At 35.4% G+C, this 15,324-nt stretch overlaps 1 protein-coding gene across 1 annotated transcript in view; it reads left to right on the top strand.

Annotated features, from left to right (window-relative positions):
• Window positions 1-14,772, top strand: part of LOC139117066 (ALK tyrosine kinase receptor-like) — a 72,800-nt gene extending 58,028 nt beyond the window's left edge. The window contains 20 exon segments of the mRNA XM_070679899.1: window positions 628-789; window positions 1,116-1,243; window positions 1,840-2,009; window positions 2,983-3,170; window positions 4,294-4,522; window positions 5,123-5,270; window positions 5,553-5,678; window positions 5,944-6,103; window positions 6,502-6,684; window positions 7,241-7,336; window positions 7,897-7,992; window positions 9,161-9,271; window positions 10,252-10,426; window positions 11,029-11,116; window positions 11,635-11,756; window positions 11,758-11,827; window positions 12,382-12,572; window positions 13,231-13,332; window positions 14,635-14,690; window positions 14,693-14,772. Of these exon segments, the coding sequence (XP_070536000.1) occupies window positions 628-789; window positions 1,116-1,243; window positions 1,840-2,009; window positions 2,983-3,170; window positions 4,294-4,522; window positions 5,123-5,270; window positions 5,553-5,678; window positions 5,944-6,103; window positions 6,502-6,684; window positions 7,241-7,336; window positions 7,897-7,992; window positions 9,161-9,271; window positions 10,252-10,426; window positions 11,029-11,116; window positions 11,635-11,756; window positions 11,758-11,827; window positions 12,382-12,572; window positions 13,231-13,332; window positions 14,635-14,690; window positions 14,693-14,772 (2,681 nt within the window).
• The last annotated feature ends 552 nt before the right edge of the window (window positions 14,773-15,324 follow it).

The following is a 15,324-nucleotide window of genomic DNA, read 5'->3' as shown; positions in this document are numbered from 1 at the left end:
TTTGCACAGTGACCCCTGATTTTTATTCTTGATTGGTAAGAGAATGGTTGAAAGTTTCATTTACGAAATTTGACCAAAAGTTTAAGTCTTTCACTTTCGAGGCGCATACTACCTTATCCCTTTCAGGCCTGAACCCCTATATATAGGGTTGGCCCAAGTATAAGTTACCAGAAAGTCAGGCCTGAAAAGGGTTAATTGTATTTTCTACAAAATAAAGTAACAAATATTGAAAAACTCATGATTGTAAAGTTGTAAGGACTTATCTTTCTAAAATGTACTTTTGTACATTTGATATAATAGTGTTTGAAGGGACTTTTGTCATGCTTGAGTACAAGTACTGTTCATCAAACAATGTGCTATTCAATTTTGATACAACTTATATATTTTTTTTTAAAAATGAGCTTAAGTCACATGCAACATGTCATGTAAAAATTGTAATTCTTACTTTCCTAATTGAAGGTAAAAATGTTCTGTAAATTGTACTCCATGTTTTTGGATTTACATTAAGCAATTCACCGCCATGGTTTTGCCCAAACCATTGTTATCAAAGGTGATCTCCCTATAAGGTATAGCCCTTAGCATTAAAGTTTTAAGCATTGATAATGTACATGTATCCCTTTTGAACAGCTGGTATGCCAGAAAGCGCAAGATGTGATTTCGAAGATGAGAACATGTGTGGATGGTTCAATGAGGCAACGGGCGATGACTTTGATTGGACAAGACACTTTGGTAGAACGCGTACCAAGAATACAGGGCCTAGCAGAGACCACACTCTTGGTACTGACCAAGGTCAGTAAATTTGAGATCTGGTGACACAACATTACTTTCAAATGTAACTCATACATGTTTACAAAAATATTCCAAGTATAGGGATAACGATGAGACTGAAAACTTTCCTATTGGATTGCTTTTGGCTATTTCATGATAATATTACTCAAGACAGTGGGACTATGTTCAAGGCTACTTATGAAATCCTGAAAACGCCAAGAAAAAAGTCCAGGGGCTATGATATTTCAGAAGGATATTTTTCTGAAGGACTGCACTCATTTTTAACAAAATTCGTTGATTTTAGCAATCTAACAAAGCTTAAATGTATTTGTATGATTTAATTTCAGGTCACTACATGTACATTGAGGTTTCTAATCCAGTTCAAAATGGACACAAAGCAAACTTTAGAAGTCCAGTCTTTCCATCCCCACCAGCTGATAACTGGATGTCCGGTGACCGGTATGAAAGTTGTAAGGTAGCTGTGCCAGTCTGTGGTGTCTTCTTCCTTAAATTTTGTGACAAGAACTTTCTTGAGTTTGACCTTTTGAATATGAATGACTGTAATGGCTTCAATTTCTCATATTAGACAATGATAGAATTTTGAAATTGACCATATTGTATCATATTGTACGGTATATATACCCTGTATCCTGGAAATGCACATGTTCAATGACCAATTTTTTTTTGAATTCACAGACATGTTATCATGTGTTTTGTCCAGTTTTCAGAAAAATATTTTATTTAGATATGTAAACATGTTACAGTTTGATATACACATTAAAATCAAATTTGTCTAATTACCTTCATACTTGGGCCAACTTTGGCGCATAAAATACCATGAGACAATGCACTATATGGAATTATTGGTTTTTAAACTGTGCAGCTGTACACTTTTTATTCACATGAACTCCGCTCCTGTGGAACCACTGCTCAAATACGTCATCTTTCATTTTGAGCCAATAATTGTCGCAAATATAAAAAGAATTTTGATAACAATGAAATTTCCCACAAATCAAAACAAACCAACCAAACAATACTGAATTTTTGTTTCCCCCCCCCCCCCCCCCACAGTTGCGTTTTCACTATCACATATATGGAACATTGCTTGGCCTTCTGAGAGTCTTTGCAGTGCAGAACGACACCGCAGAGACCACAAGTCGGTTGTGGCAGTCTCCATATTCAGCTGACGATGATATCTGGGTGAAGGCGACCATTCCTATCACAGAAAATGTCCAAGACTGGTGAGTTAAACTTTGGAGAACTTAAGGTAGAACGCACCTCGGGGACAGACATTCGGACTCTCAAACTTTTACAATTCTCTTCTGATATACTACATGTGGGGGTTCATTTTAAAGCTCTTGGTGAAAGAAAACTTTTCACTGGCTTAGTTTTTCGAAATTCAAAAATTTTTATTTTTCTCCATAGAGTTAACACTGGGATGGCGGCCATTTTGAATTTCTAATATCGGTAAATCTTGGGTAATTTGTTTCTCTAGTACCAAAATTTGCACGGTGACCCCTATTTTTATTCTTGATTTTGAAAGAGAATGATTGAAAGATCCCTGAGGAAAGTTAGAGCAAAGTTTAAGTCTTTCACTTTCGAGGTGCATATTACCTTAATAGAGGCTAGCCTGAATAAAAGTCAATTGGTAAAAAGTCTGACTGGGAATCTTTTAATATCAATTTATCTGCATAATTCACAGCGCAGTATTACTTTAACTAGCACTGTTAACGCTACATTGTATATTTTTAAAAGTTGTCGCACAACAATCCTAAAATGGCCTATGTAGAAAGATGACATGACAGAACTTTCAAGTTTACCAGTTGTACCGGTACATCCTTAACCTTTTGAACTCTCACCCTATTGTGACCTGTGACATCAAGCAGAGATTTACCCAAAGCAAGGGTTAAAGGGTTAAAAAGAACAATGGTTGACCCGTCAGAATTTCGTTGAATAGAAATGGGAATTTGCATGTAATGAATATTCATGAGTCTTACTCAATAACCTGTTCACCTCCAATTCCCTGTGAACAGGTCCACACTGACCATTGATAACAATGGGTTTTGGGCCAAACCATGGTGGTGAAAGGGTTAATATACAAGGTTTGATTGTGAAAGAGTGAAAACCCACAGTAATGATAGTGTACCATCTTTACAGTGATTTCATGCTTTTTTCTGTGAAATCAAAATTAAAACCTTTTATCATTTCATCCAGGTATTACATCCAGTTTGAAGCTTCTCGGGGACTGCATCATGAAGGTGATATTGCCATCGACGATGTTTCCTTGAGTCCTGAATGTTTTGGTATTTGGCCGTCTCGAGTAACTTCACCGTCTCCAACAAGCAGAGCTACTTCATCTGTGACAGTTAAAGCTACCTCGCAAATAACCAGATTATCACCTGGTAAATGTTTTTACCCATGTGGTACTGACCAGTAATGACTTTGAGAAATAGTGTGATATTATCAGTGTCTGCTACGTCTACCCTCACAAATGCCATAACGATACTGAGTCCCATAGTCTGTGCAACACATTCTGTACAGAAATGAAACACAGTAATAGCAGATTAATTATCTTGTGGTCTGAAAGAATAATGCTTTTCCTGTAAATTTTAAAAGTTACAATGTATTTTATTGTAGCTAAACAACATGATATAAGAAAATAAGTCACTTTTAGAACATCAAAATGTCATTATTCGACAATTTTGTAGTATGATCACTTGTTACTGTATTTTCAAGATGCCAATTTTATACTCATTTACATTAGTTTTAGACCTACTTGTGTTTCAAGCAGTTGAACCCCCTGGTTTATGTCAACAAAAGTAATTACTATTTTGCCACATGAGGGCGCCTGTTAACAGAAGTATGGTTACTTGGTACTGTGGCAAATTGCCGTTTCACAAATGTAGCTTTTAAATGTGGTTTGTGAACAGTCTAACTTATAGTCACAGCGAAAACTATTAAAAGGACTTAAAACCGTCTTCTGGCATTGGAATTTTGCAAAGAAGCCAATGTTTATCCAATTATACATTTGTAATATGGGATTCATATGTGTGGTTGATTGCAATTAGGATACAAATGCAGGTGTTCAAAGGTGACAGATCATGCAATATAATGTTTCAAAAAAGTAAGATGCATGTGTTTGCTTTGTAAATCATGTTTATTGTGAGATTCAATATTTTTACATATATATCAGAGAACTTGCTGAAATGACGAATAGAACAAAGTTGGAAAGTCCTGCTACGATTCTCTACAGCATATTTACCCATTGCCCTCAGTAAAGGTCATATTTCACTGTAGAAAACAATAATTAGGCCAACCATTGTATGTTAAGGTTTAAGCTCCACAAAGTTGTGGTCTTGCTTTAGTGTAAGACAAAAAAGCCATTGCAAAGTTCCTATATGACCTTCGAGTCAATTTTCGGGCTTCCTGGCCTCACCAAAAGCCATGAAAATTGATATTGAGCTCCCCTGACAGTGATTTAAAGTAAATTGACATTGACTTTGTCAATTTCGTTCCCCTTTGCAGCTTTTAGTGGGAGTACATATACATTTATTACGAGTGAGCCACCCACACCACCGACTACCAATGCTACGCAATTCATCTTCACACCATGCAGTGCTATGGGAATGAACGGACCAAGTCAAGCCCAGTGTAACTCAGCATACATGTACTCCAGTGTTACTGTCAGAGTACTCCAAACTCTGCCTTACAAAGGAATCCAAGTTTGGACTGTACCAACATCAGCCTTTTACAGGTAATAGCAATTTTTGCACTTTTACATTTTTTTACACCCCTGCAGTTTCATTGGTATGATCCAACTGATGGTGGAAAATTACAGTCATCGCAAATTTCTAAAACTACACATTATTGCACTCCTAAGTCAAGCCAAGCCACTATATATAAAGTTTGTCGTGTTACGAAGATAACCAAAGAGCTATCACTTTTCCTCAGCTATGAGATGTAAAATGAAGGCTTAAAATTTTTATTTTCCTTAGCTTCCATATCTAAACACAAATTCAAAAATATATTTTCAGAATATCTAATTTATATTAATTTAATATCCTCAGTAGGGCAATAAAAAGTTGCAGTAAACTTTAACCCTTTGAACCCTGAACTCCTGTTACCTATGACATCATGAAAGGATTTGCACCTTAAACGATATTGAATCCCCCTCGTACTGTGTATGTTAAAGACATGTCTTGAAGAAAGTACACTACCAACAACAGTGTAGAGGATCATGCAATCATATGACTTTTAACTTTCCTTTCAATTTAGAAATTTGACTAATTTGCAGTTTTTATGTGAATTTCAAAGTTGTCATTTTTCATAGCGGCCATGTTTATATTTTGTGCAGCATCTCAGCCAAAGGGGGTGGTGGAGGCACTGGTGTCCAGAACAATGGTCCATCAAAAGGAGCCAAGGTGGAAGGTGTTTTCTACCTTGAATCAGGAGAGAAGATATATCTACTGGTGGGCCATAGAGGAGCTGGTGCTTGTGAAACGGTATGATGCGTAATTCGTGTCAAAGATTATCTTACAATCAATGGAACCGTCATCATGTATTTTTGAAAGCTTTGAGTCAACTCAGGCATTTCTTGACATTTCCCTGAGTCAGTCTAATGGATGCCAACACATGGACAGCTTGTACATATACATTTCAAGGAATGACCTATCTAAGATTTATTCAAATTAGCATAAAATTTGAATTTGTGAACTTCGTTTCCCATAGGTTCTTGCTTCAGTGCATACATTAAAAACCTGTATCCCATCGGTTTGTATTTCCAGACAAGTGCAATCAGTAAATCGTACTGTGATGGATCAGTTAGCGATTCAGAAAGGAGCAAGATTGGTCCAAACGGTCCCTCGGCTGGAGGGGGAGGAGGTGGAGGAGGAGGCACTTTTGTGTTTAAGGTAAGAACTGGGGATAAAATCTGGACTCGGCGCTTCTCACAAGTTTGTTTGGCTGTGAAAATTAAGATGCTCAAGATAATTTGGTGTAAGAATTGATAATGGTAATAATAGTAGTGGAAGTTACTATCTTTATGTTGGGTCCTCACTGTTATCAAAGACAGATGGAATAATTGGACAAAAACTTGTCACAAGGTCTGTGGTAACTGAATAATCACTAACTCACTACATAGATCACCCCTCTGTTTTGGTCAAATTTAATCTTCAGAGGAACGAAACCACTGATGAGAAGATACCATTACTGGTGGCTGCCGGGGGTGGTGGCTTGGCTTTCATCGGGACGCCTTCCCTAGCAGGTGTTAATGGACGTATAGATCAACCTGGCAATGGTACTGATGGATTCAGCAATCCAGAAAGTGATGTCTCAGGTTGGAAAAATTTTCCTCTCTTTCAAGAATAACATTTACTGTTTATTGATTAATTTATACATTGATGAATGTTTAATAATTTTATTTAATTATTCATGTATTTAATATTTTATTTATTAATGTATATACTTATTATATTTTAACTTTTTTACTCATTTGATTATTAACTATGGATAGATCGTGACCTTTCCACCTTTGTTTTATTAATTAATAAATAGATTGATTGATTGATTAATTGATCAATTGATCGTGATTGTACCAGTCTACACGATTGATGTGATATCTCTTTCAGCAAATCATTCTCATTTCATTTCATTCCGGTCAAGATGAATCTGTAGATTTCTGAGATAAAATCAAGAAAATTTCATATGTCATAATTCCTCATTTTCTTTTGCTAGGTGGTGGAGGCGGTTGGCATGACAACACCACCTACACACACGCCGGCAAGTCTCTATCTGAAGGAGGACAGGGAGGACTGGCCTGTCAGTTAGCTCTCAGGGAATTCCGATGGGAAACATACGGAGGCTTTGGAGGAGGGGGAGGTGCATGCTCCTCAGGAGGAGGTGGAGGGGGCTACACAGGTGAGCAAGCTTCAGAATGTGTATATGTATGTGCGTGTTTGGTGAGGGGGAATGTGTGTCTTCAACAGATGAAAATTCTATGGCAAAAGTTGAGTGCTCGTCACGTGCGGTTACGGAATGGTTTTAAGTAATTAGCTCTGCAAAAATGATGGCCTTACAACTGTAAGGGCCTTAAGTTTACTCCCTGTGCATGGCTGAATAACTGTGAATTTTGATGACATTTTGCTTGTTGTTCTCCAAAGCAAGCATATTTTAACACTTGGCATATTGACATGACTTTTGTTGAAAATAAAACTGTGTTATAAACAAAACAAACATTACATAGCAATAAAAAACTACATCAAAAGTAATTACAGCTGATGCAAATTTAAATGCTGCAGAGTCAGCTATCTAATATTATCCTATTAACCTAAAATATAAAGTCGTGGCAAGAAATAGGAAATTATGGTGTGTTTTCCCATATATTGGAACCACTTCATCAAGGTGCATATACATCAACAACAAACATGAGGAAAGATACAATATTCCATTTTCTTTGCACATCTTCTCTCTGCAGGAGGTGATGCTGCCCCTGTGAAATCATCAGACATCAATGGCAAGGGAGGGACGTCATATGTTCATGAGTCAGCCCAGCATGTCAATCTTGTTTCTGGTAAGGTCAAAGGTCAATGTGTAAAGCTTATAAGGTTTATCATAAAGCTTGACCATCTTTTTACTTGAAAGATATTTTACACTATAAATTTGCATATATCCAAATATTGGTAAAAGAGGTGTGCAAGCCATGTTTACTGATGGAATATCAGTAGTACTGGACAGTGATGGGAGCTCAAATTTTTTAAGCATTGCCCTGAGTGAAAATTTGTTATTTGCGACTATCAATACAGGTGACCTCATTCCTCTTAAGCCCTGTAGAATATCAAAAATCAAATGCAAATGTACAGATAATCTGATTGCCCAAGTTATGAAAAGATTAACAGTTCTGGATCTTAGAATACTGATTTTTTTTCACTTGATTACAATTACACTGCACCTTCAGCTTTACCAGATTAATATTTTTTAAGTCATTAAAAAAGGTACGGCATGAAGAAAAATTCATCCACTTCATTTTAATGGACAGTTCAGTCATCAAGGAAAAACTATACAGTGTATCTGTGAAAAATTATGATATACTTTGAAATGTAACTTCTTTTCCCAAATTTCAAAAAATTCCAGGTGAAAATGCTGGGGATGGACAAGTGATGATGACAATTGTACCAGAATGTTTGCAAGATGAACAGCTGTCACTTGATAGGACTAGCTGTGTCAAAGGTCAGATGTCAATGATATTTGCTATATGACTCTATTAAATCTCCATTGCTATGCAGTGCATTTAGCTGGTTGCAATACTTCCTTTCAAATTTATTTAGTCCGATAGTCTTATCTTTCTATAAGTGAATGGAAATGTTATGTATGTCACAATAATAGTACTGTTGAATCCTGCTATGCTTGCAGTGTTGCTCAGTGAAGAAGAAAATCAGCAGACTGTCTGTTCCTTTTTCCTGAAAAGATAAAAATCAAGAGACTTGTATAAAATTTCCCAAACATACATCACACCCATGAACTTTTCAAATCTTGATGTAAAAGGGACCATCATTTCTTAGCTGCAAACATTCTGAGTTGACGGATTAATACGAGAATGAAAATGTGACTCAGATGTGACTAAAATGTGTAATATTCTTCTCATTTCTTCCACTTCAAACTCACATACTTTAAACTGATCAAATCTCTCCAGATGTAATCTTTTGTAACATCTTGCTATACTTATTTCCTTTTTTCGTTTCGAACATTGTTATTGAAAATGCCAACTTTTGTGTATCTGCTTCAAAATTATGCATTGCAATGTATTTTTAATTCAGGTAGAGTTATTTAGACAGTGTGCATGCATTTTACTTCTTGGAACTATAACACTGGCTGTTTTTCAACTTATCAATAGTTGGTCAGATACTGAATGCTAATCTGTGACACAAATTGTGATGAATATGCATAGATTGTGATTATACATATTCATGCCGTGATTTATGAGTCGATGAATATTTACAGTGTTCTTGAATTTTAAATCATAACACAAGGTTATGGATAATTATGATATGATACTGAATTTTTTATGTTATTACATAAGTGGTAATGAATATTCATAGAGTGCTATGGAATATTTTATGACCTTGGTGGCAATGAATATTTATAGTGGATATTGAATACTATATTGAGATTGACATGGTAATGAATGTAATATCAAAATTGCGACATCATGACACAAGTGATGGTGATATTCATATGACAGGATAACTGAAAGCTTGTAATCACACAAGCTATCATCAATACGATGATAAAAGTAGACAAGGACCAGAGCTCTACTCAAATTATTTTCCTGTGCTAACTAACAATAATGGAAGCCATTCCAACTCAACATAATTGTCATCTGTTTTGATATCTGCAGTGGACAAGACGAAATCACCTGGAGCACTGATATCAGTAAATGTACTTACAGCAATCGTGTTAATTGTCTTCGTGTTTGTGGTTGTCGTACTAGGGATAGCTATTTTCCTTGGTAAGTACAGCGTCATTGTTTAAGACAAGGCATTTACATTTATGTTGTGACCAAAATGTTTGTCTGCATTTGAACATGTTTTTTTGTTGAAACTACTTTTGATCAGTATGCTTCTCAAGAATTTCAAGAACTTTGTATTTAATCAGTATAAATGGAATTAGCAATCACAGAACATATCAGACTGAAGCCCTTTTGAAAAGGCTTTGGAAATGAAATTGGGTCCCATAAGGCCAAGAAAGTTGATTATCCTCTCACAATTTTCAAGCATGAAAAGATGATCAGGGATGATATGGTAAAATTAATTTGTAAAATAATGTTGTAAAAATGATATTGTATTTTGGACCTCAAAAAGTACTTAAAAATTGATGAAAGAGTCCTTGAAAGTACTTGAAATGACTTTAAGAAATGACTTTAAGTGTACTGATTCTGCATTTTGCTCAGAATTCAAGGAGCTACCTGTATGTAACAAGGGAACAACAGAACTTAAAAGCAAAATAAAAACCAGGAATAAACATCACAAGATTAAAAAGTGTACAAGAGACATGTGGCAATAATCAACCATCCACATGATATCTAGACAATGTTAAAATCTAAATATTTCATGAAACAGTCAAACATTTCAAATCTGCCAATATAATAACAAGCAAAACCTGGACAAACACGTTCCCAATACTGTGGAAGTTAACAGTGAGACTATTCCAGTATTTACATCACACAGTATTATAAAGAGAGACAAAAAATATAACAAACAATAAGATCATCATGATTTGGTGTAGTATGTACTTCTGCTAAGCTCCAATGAATCAAATGCCAAGTTAATCAGAACAAGTCTAGTTCTCATTAGTACTTCTCTTAAGGCAGTCCTGCCCACATCAGTGGCCTCTCACTATGCAGTGCAAATGTGCAGAAAATGTTTCTTCTGTTTCCTGTCAGGAAATATTAACATAAATGTTACATGGTTTCAACATTCACTCCCACAGTTAAGAGAAGAAAACACAAGAAATTTGATGTGACCTACGACCTGACAGATTATCAGTTGGAACAGCTGCGACAGACAGCTGTGATGGATTTCAATCCAAACTACGTACTGGTGGATGGTGTTTCCAAGTTACAAGACTTGAATGAAGTGCCCAGAGAAAATCTTCAATTGCTCAGGTTTGTTTGTATGAATGATCATAAGAGATCGCCTCTACATTTGTATGAATTCCAAAGGATTGTTTATGTTTAGTCTCGTAAATCTGTTGATGTAAATCAATATATATGACTGTTTTTTATTTTCTTATCAGAATTTTTCATACATTAGGAATTTATATGCATCTATTGTCATCCTATGAAAATTACCACAGTTACACATTTCTGAAGGAAACATAAAAAGCATGAAAATGCATCAAAGAAATCAGAACCCTTTCATGAAATACAAAATGATTGTTTTCACATCTATTGCAAGTATGACATAATGAATTTGACCCTTGTAGCACAATATGATTCATTTGCAAAGTTCATATCCATGAAAAAGCAAGCAACAAACATGTTCATGTATATTTTGCACAGGAATATGTACACAATTACTTAATTTAATTAGTAAAAAGGAAGATGGCCACTATTTGATCCGATGCATATATGTACAAGGTAATATGCCAAGCAGAGACAGAATTTAAAATTTCCCGGCATACAAATAAAAAAATGAAATCTTTGTTCACTTTGCACCCCAGCATATCTTTACATGTTCATCTTTGAATTGTACTCTTATTCCGTAGTGCACTTGGACATGGTGCCTTTGGCGAAGTGTACAAGGGTACTTTCCAAATTCCAGGAAAAATCCAGGAAATATCCGTGGCAGTCAAGGTAATTCCATGGTTAAAGACACTTGCAAATATTCATAATTGCTGATAATACAAAATGATGGTGAGCTGCTGTGGATAGTCACATACATATGGATTAAAAGATTTGTCAAAGATGAACTTGGTCTTTATTACCACCCCATGACTGCCAAATTTTAGAAAAAAGCCTGTTGTCACTGACCACAAAGATAGACCTTTAGGAAAATGTACATTTGATTCTATGTTGTTCATCAATTCTTGCAAGAAATATCTCAATCTAGAAAATAGCATATACTATTAAGATTTCAAGTGTGAAACTTATATACCTTTAAAATAAATTATAAAAATTTGGCAAACATCTCTAACTTCTAAACTCAGGAACGAAATTACACTGTTAAATGTTTTACAGAATATTGTTTCAGGGGAGTGGTAATGTACAAACACAGCAATTTTGATAGCTAGATAGATAGAGCTCCTCATTAGAAATATGACATTTTATATGAAAAAAGTTTCAACTTATAGATGATTTGATAAATTTTTCAGACACTACCAGAGTTGAGCACACAGCAGGATGAGCTGGACTTCATCATGGAAGCATTGATTCTCACTAAATTCAACCATCCAAATATTGTAGAGTGCGTGGGAGTCTGTTTCACCCAGACACCCGTTTATAGTCCTGGAGTTGATGCAAGGCGGTGAGCTGAGAGACTTCCTCAGAGAGAACAGGCCAACCAGGGTAAGGTTTAAATATTCTACAATGATAATAATTTATTGTCAGTTCATTTGCATATGCAAACTAATGCATATTTATACACTTTGCGTAATTTATTTAGGAAATCAAATTTAAGATAGTTTTAGAAAAAGGCATACTGGTAGATTCAAACAATGGGCGGACAAATCTGTCTATAGTACATGAAAAATCTAATAAATAGAGCTTGTGTGAATTTCAGCTGACAGTAGATGGGTTGGCTGTGGAAATATGTTGTGTATAGGCAGGTATGAAAAATATTGGCTAACTGATACATACATATGGCTCAAATTACTGAACACAGTGGTTTACATGAGTAATTGTTAAGTAACATGCAATGGCACCATATTACCATGGATTTGCTAGATAAACTGATTGAATTGAAAAAGATTAAGTTCAAAACTGCATATATTAAGATTAAGTTCAAAACTGCATATATCAATATGGTAAAGTTCATTCTTTCTACTGATGGATCTTGCCCCTTTTCAATGGATACTGTCTGTTGTGAATTTAATTTATACCATCATTTTTTTTTCTAATAGGACAAGGAGACCATTCTGAAAATGGTTGATCTTTTAAACATCGCCATGGATATTACCAAAGGCTGTGAATACTTAGAAACTGAACGATTCATACACAGAGACATTGCAGCCAGAAATATTCTGCTTTCCAGTAAAGGACCAGACAGAATTGCTAAGATTGGTGACTTTGGGATGGCAAGAAATATATACAGGTATGGTTATGCAAATAGTAGTAGGCATTGATCACTTTTCCCCTTTAACAGACAATATTTCTTAACTCTTTGAGATAATATAGGATTTTGTAAAAAAATTGCAGCCCTATACAATGTATGTAATGTGAAAAATTTTCGTACATCAGAAAGAATGTTCTTCAGTCAGCAGTGCACAATTCAGCTCACAGAACACTTTGTTTCTGTTTTGGATTAGACATTTGAACCTGTAACAATTTAAGGTACAGTCACTCTAAAAGTGTAGTTTCTTTCAGTCTCTTGACTGTTGTTATGAATTTGATTGTTGTTATGAATTTGATATCACATGCAGGATTTGTGATCAATTTCAAAACATGATTTGGATTAAAAACATTGGAAGTTTACTGTGAACGACAGTTGTTGCCACACAGCCAGTGAAACGTATACACTCATATAGTTTATCCCAGTTAAACCAATTTCTTTTCGTGTATCAGAAAATTGTATCACAAGATTAATAGCTCACTGTAGTGTATTTCAAAATGCTTCCATCAAATTTTCAAGTAGATGCTTTTCGTTGAATGTTTACTATCCTGCCCAGTGCAATGTGCCATGCACCATCGGTTAATTCTAGTATACACTTTATAACTGGTAATAATCAATGTCTGTATCTTTGACCGTACAGGAATGATTATTACCGCAAAGGAGGTAAAGCAATGCTTCCTGTCAAATGGATGCCTCCTGAGGCGTACTTAGATGGTATATTTACTTCAAAGACAGATGTCTGGTAGGTTTTCCATACTTTTTCATTCACGTGTCAGTTGTAGATCTCAGTGTGTGGTGAAGATGAAATTTTGCTCTAATGTGTAAGCTACATAGTTAGAATGCCTAAATGGCATATTGAAATGTGAATGAACAGACCAGATTTCATGGGCGCAGTACTTCTCTCTTCAAATATGGAAGTATCGCATATTTCCCAAGTATATCCTGGCTTTGGTTCAGTGTAAATTTGAAATTATGTTTGGTGATTCAGAACAAATATGATTACATTTCAACCAGCTTTGAAAATTATTACAATAATGAGTTTGTTCTACATATGGTGCATGATGTCAGTTATACTGTTATGAAGTTTGGTAATATATGACAACAGATAGTTCCTTCTTTTCAATCATTGGTAGATGAATATTGAAATTATTTCTAAGCCAATCATCGTCAACATAATCATTATGTTTCTTTTTTTGTACTCCTATAGTTCTTGATTATAATGTCCATCCTTGAGGGAATAACGTCAATGAAGTTATTTTTGTTATTAGCTCATATTTGGTTTTATATATAAATACCAAAAAAGCTGATATGATGAGTCTGAGTGGCATCTGTATGTCTGTATATTTGTGAGTATGTGCGGATGTATGTCCGTCACACACAAAGGCTCCCATACCGCCAAAGCTACCGTCTCATACAGGTAGATGTAGGGGTTGAGATGTGAATTTGTTCAAATGAACATATCAGTGTCAAAAATGTGCAAATGAGGTAAGTAAAAGGGAAATACTGCAATGAATGTGCAGGAGTGATGGCAGTGAACTGAATCAGCCCACACATCTGAATAAGAGGATTTTGACCTTTAACCTATTTGTATGCAGGGTACCTATTATATTTGGGAGTGGTAGGAGTAACTGAAATAGCTAATTTGTCATTTCCTGTCATTGTTTATGAACTGTGACATATTAACAGATCTGCTGAAACCATATGGATGTCTATTTTTGTACATCCATGGTAGGAAGATTTTCTGCTATGCATGTTGCTAAAGCTGACCTTCAGTACGTAAAGTTTCAGACCTTATTTACTTTTGTCATTCTTGTTTTTCTGGTTTAAATATTTCTTGTTGTTTTTCTGGTTGTACTGTGCAGAAATCATTGTCATAACATCAACGTATAATTTTCCTGCACTGAACAGATAGAAACAACACTTATTGTTGATCTTTGGTATGTACCAATTCTGATCAAATTTGAGCGACACCGTATAATTGCGGTATTTTTATATTACTGTCATGACTTCTGAATGCTTGACATGTTGTTGTTATTGGTAACAGGTCATTTGGTGTGTTGCTATGGGAGCTCATGTCGCTAGGTTACATGCCGTATCCGGGCATGACAACCAAGAGGTGATGCAGTATGTAGCACAAGGTGAACGAATGCACCCACCGAGAAATTGCCCGATGCCAGTGTAAGTACCTGTTTATTGTCTACTAAAGGAAAGTGTCTCTTGGAACTGATAAGCATATATACTGGTTAACTGATCCAGTAATAATCTGTATATATTGCATGTACTGATTCTGTATACTTTTTCATCAATGTACACATTAAATACTGATTTTCTATATTAACACATCAAAAGATTGTTTTTTTCAAATGACTTGAAATGTTTGAAGGTGGTGCAGTTTGCATCAAGAGTAATGTTAATGTAAGAGTAGTGAGAGAAGAAAAAAATGTTTTAGTGAGAAAAAATGGCCCGGGTGCTTAAACTTGGTATTCTGCCTCGTAAACTTTCAATTTACAGCTGTTTTGTTGATGTTTCCAGTTACCGCATTAGACACGTGTTGGCAAGATTTACCAGAGAACCGACCTCCATTCAAAACAATCAAGGAACGTTGTTGGGTACTGCCTACAGGTAAGCTGTATACAGAGAACGTGGAGAATGAATGATGTTGACAAAAGTCAGTCAAATTAAGAATATTTCACATAGACCAAAATACACATGATTTTTATCTTCTGCATGACAT

The sequence above is a fragment of the Ptychodera flava genome, chromosome 18, assembly GCF_041260155.1.
Source record: "Ptychodera flava strain L36383 chromosome 18, AS_Pfla_20210202, whole genome shotgun sequence".
Lineage (NCBI taxonomy): Eukaryota > Metazoa > Hemichordata > Enteropneusta > Ptychoderidae > Ptychodera > Ptychodera flava.
Note: the sequence above shows the minus strand (reverse complement) of the source record. Positions and strands in the feature narration are given on the sequence as shown.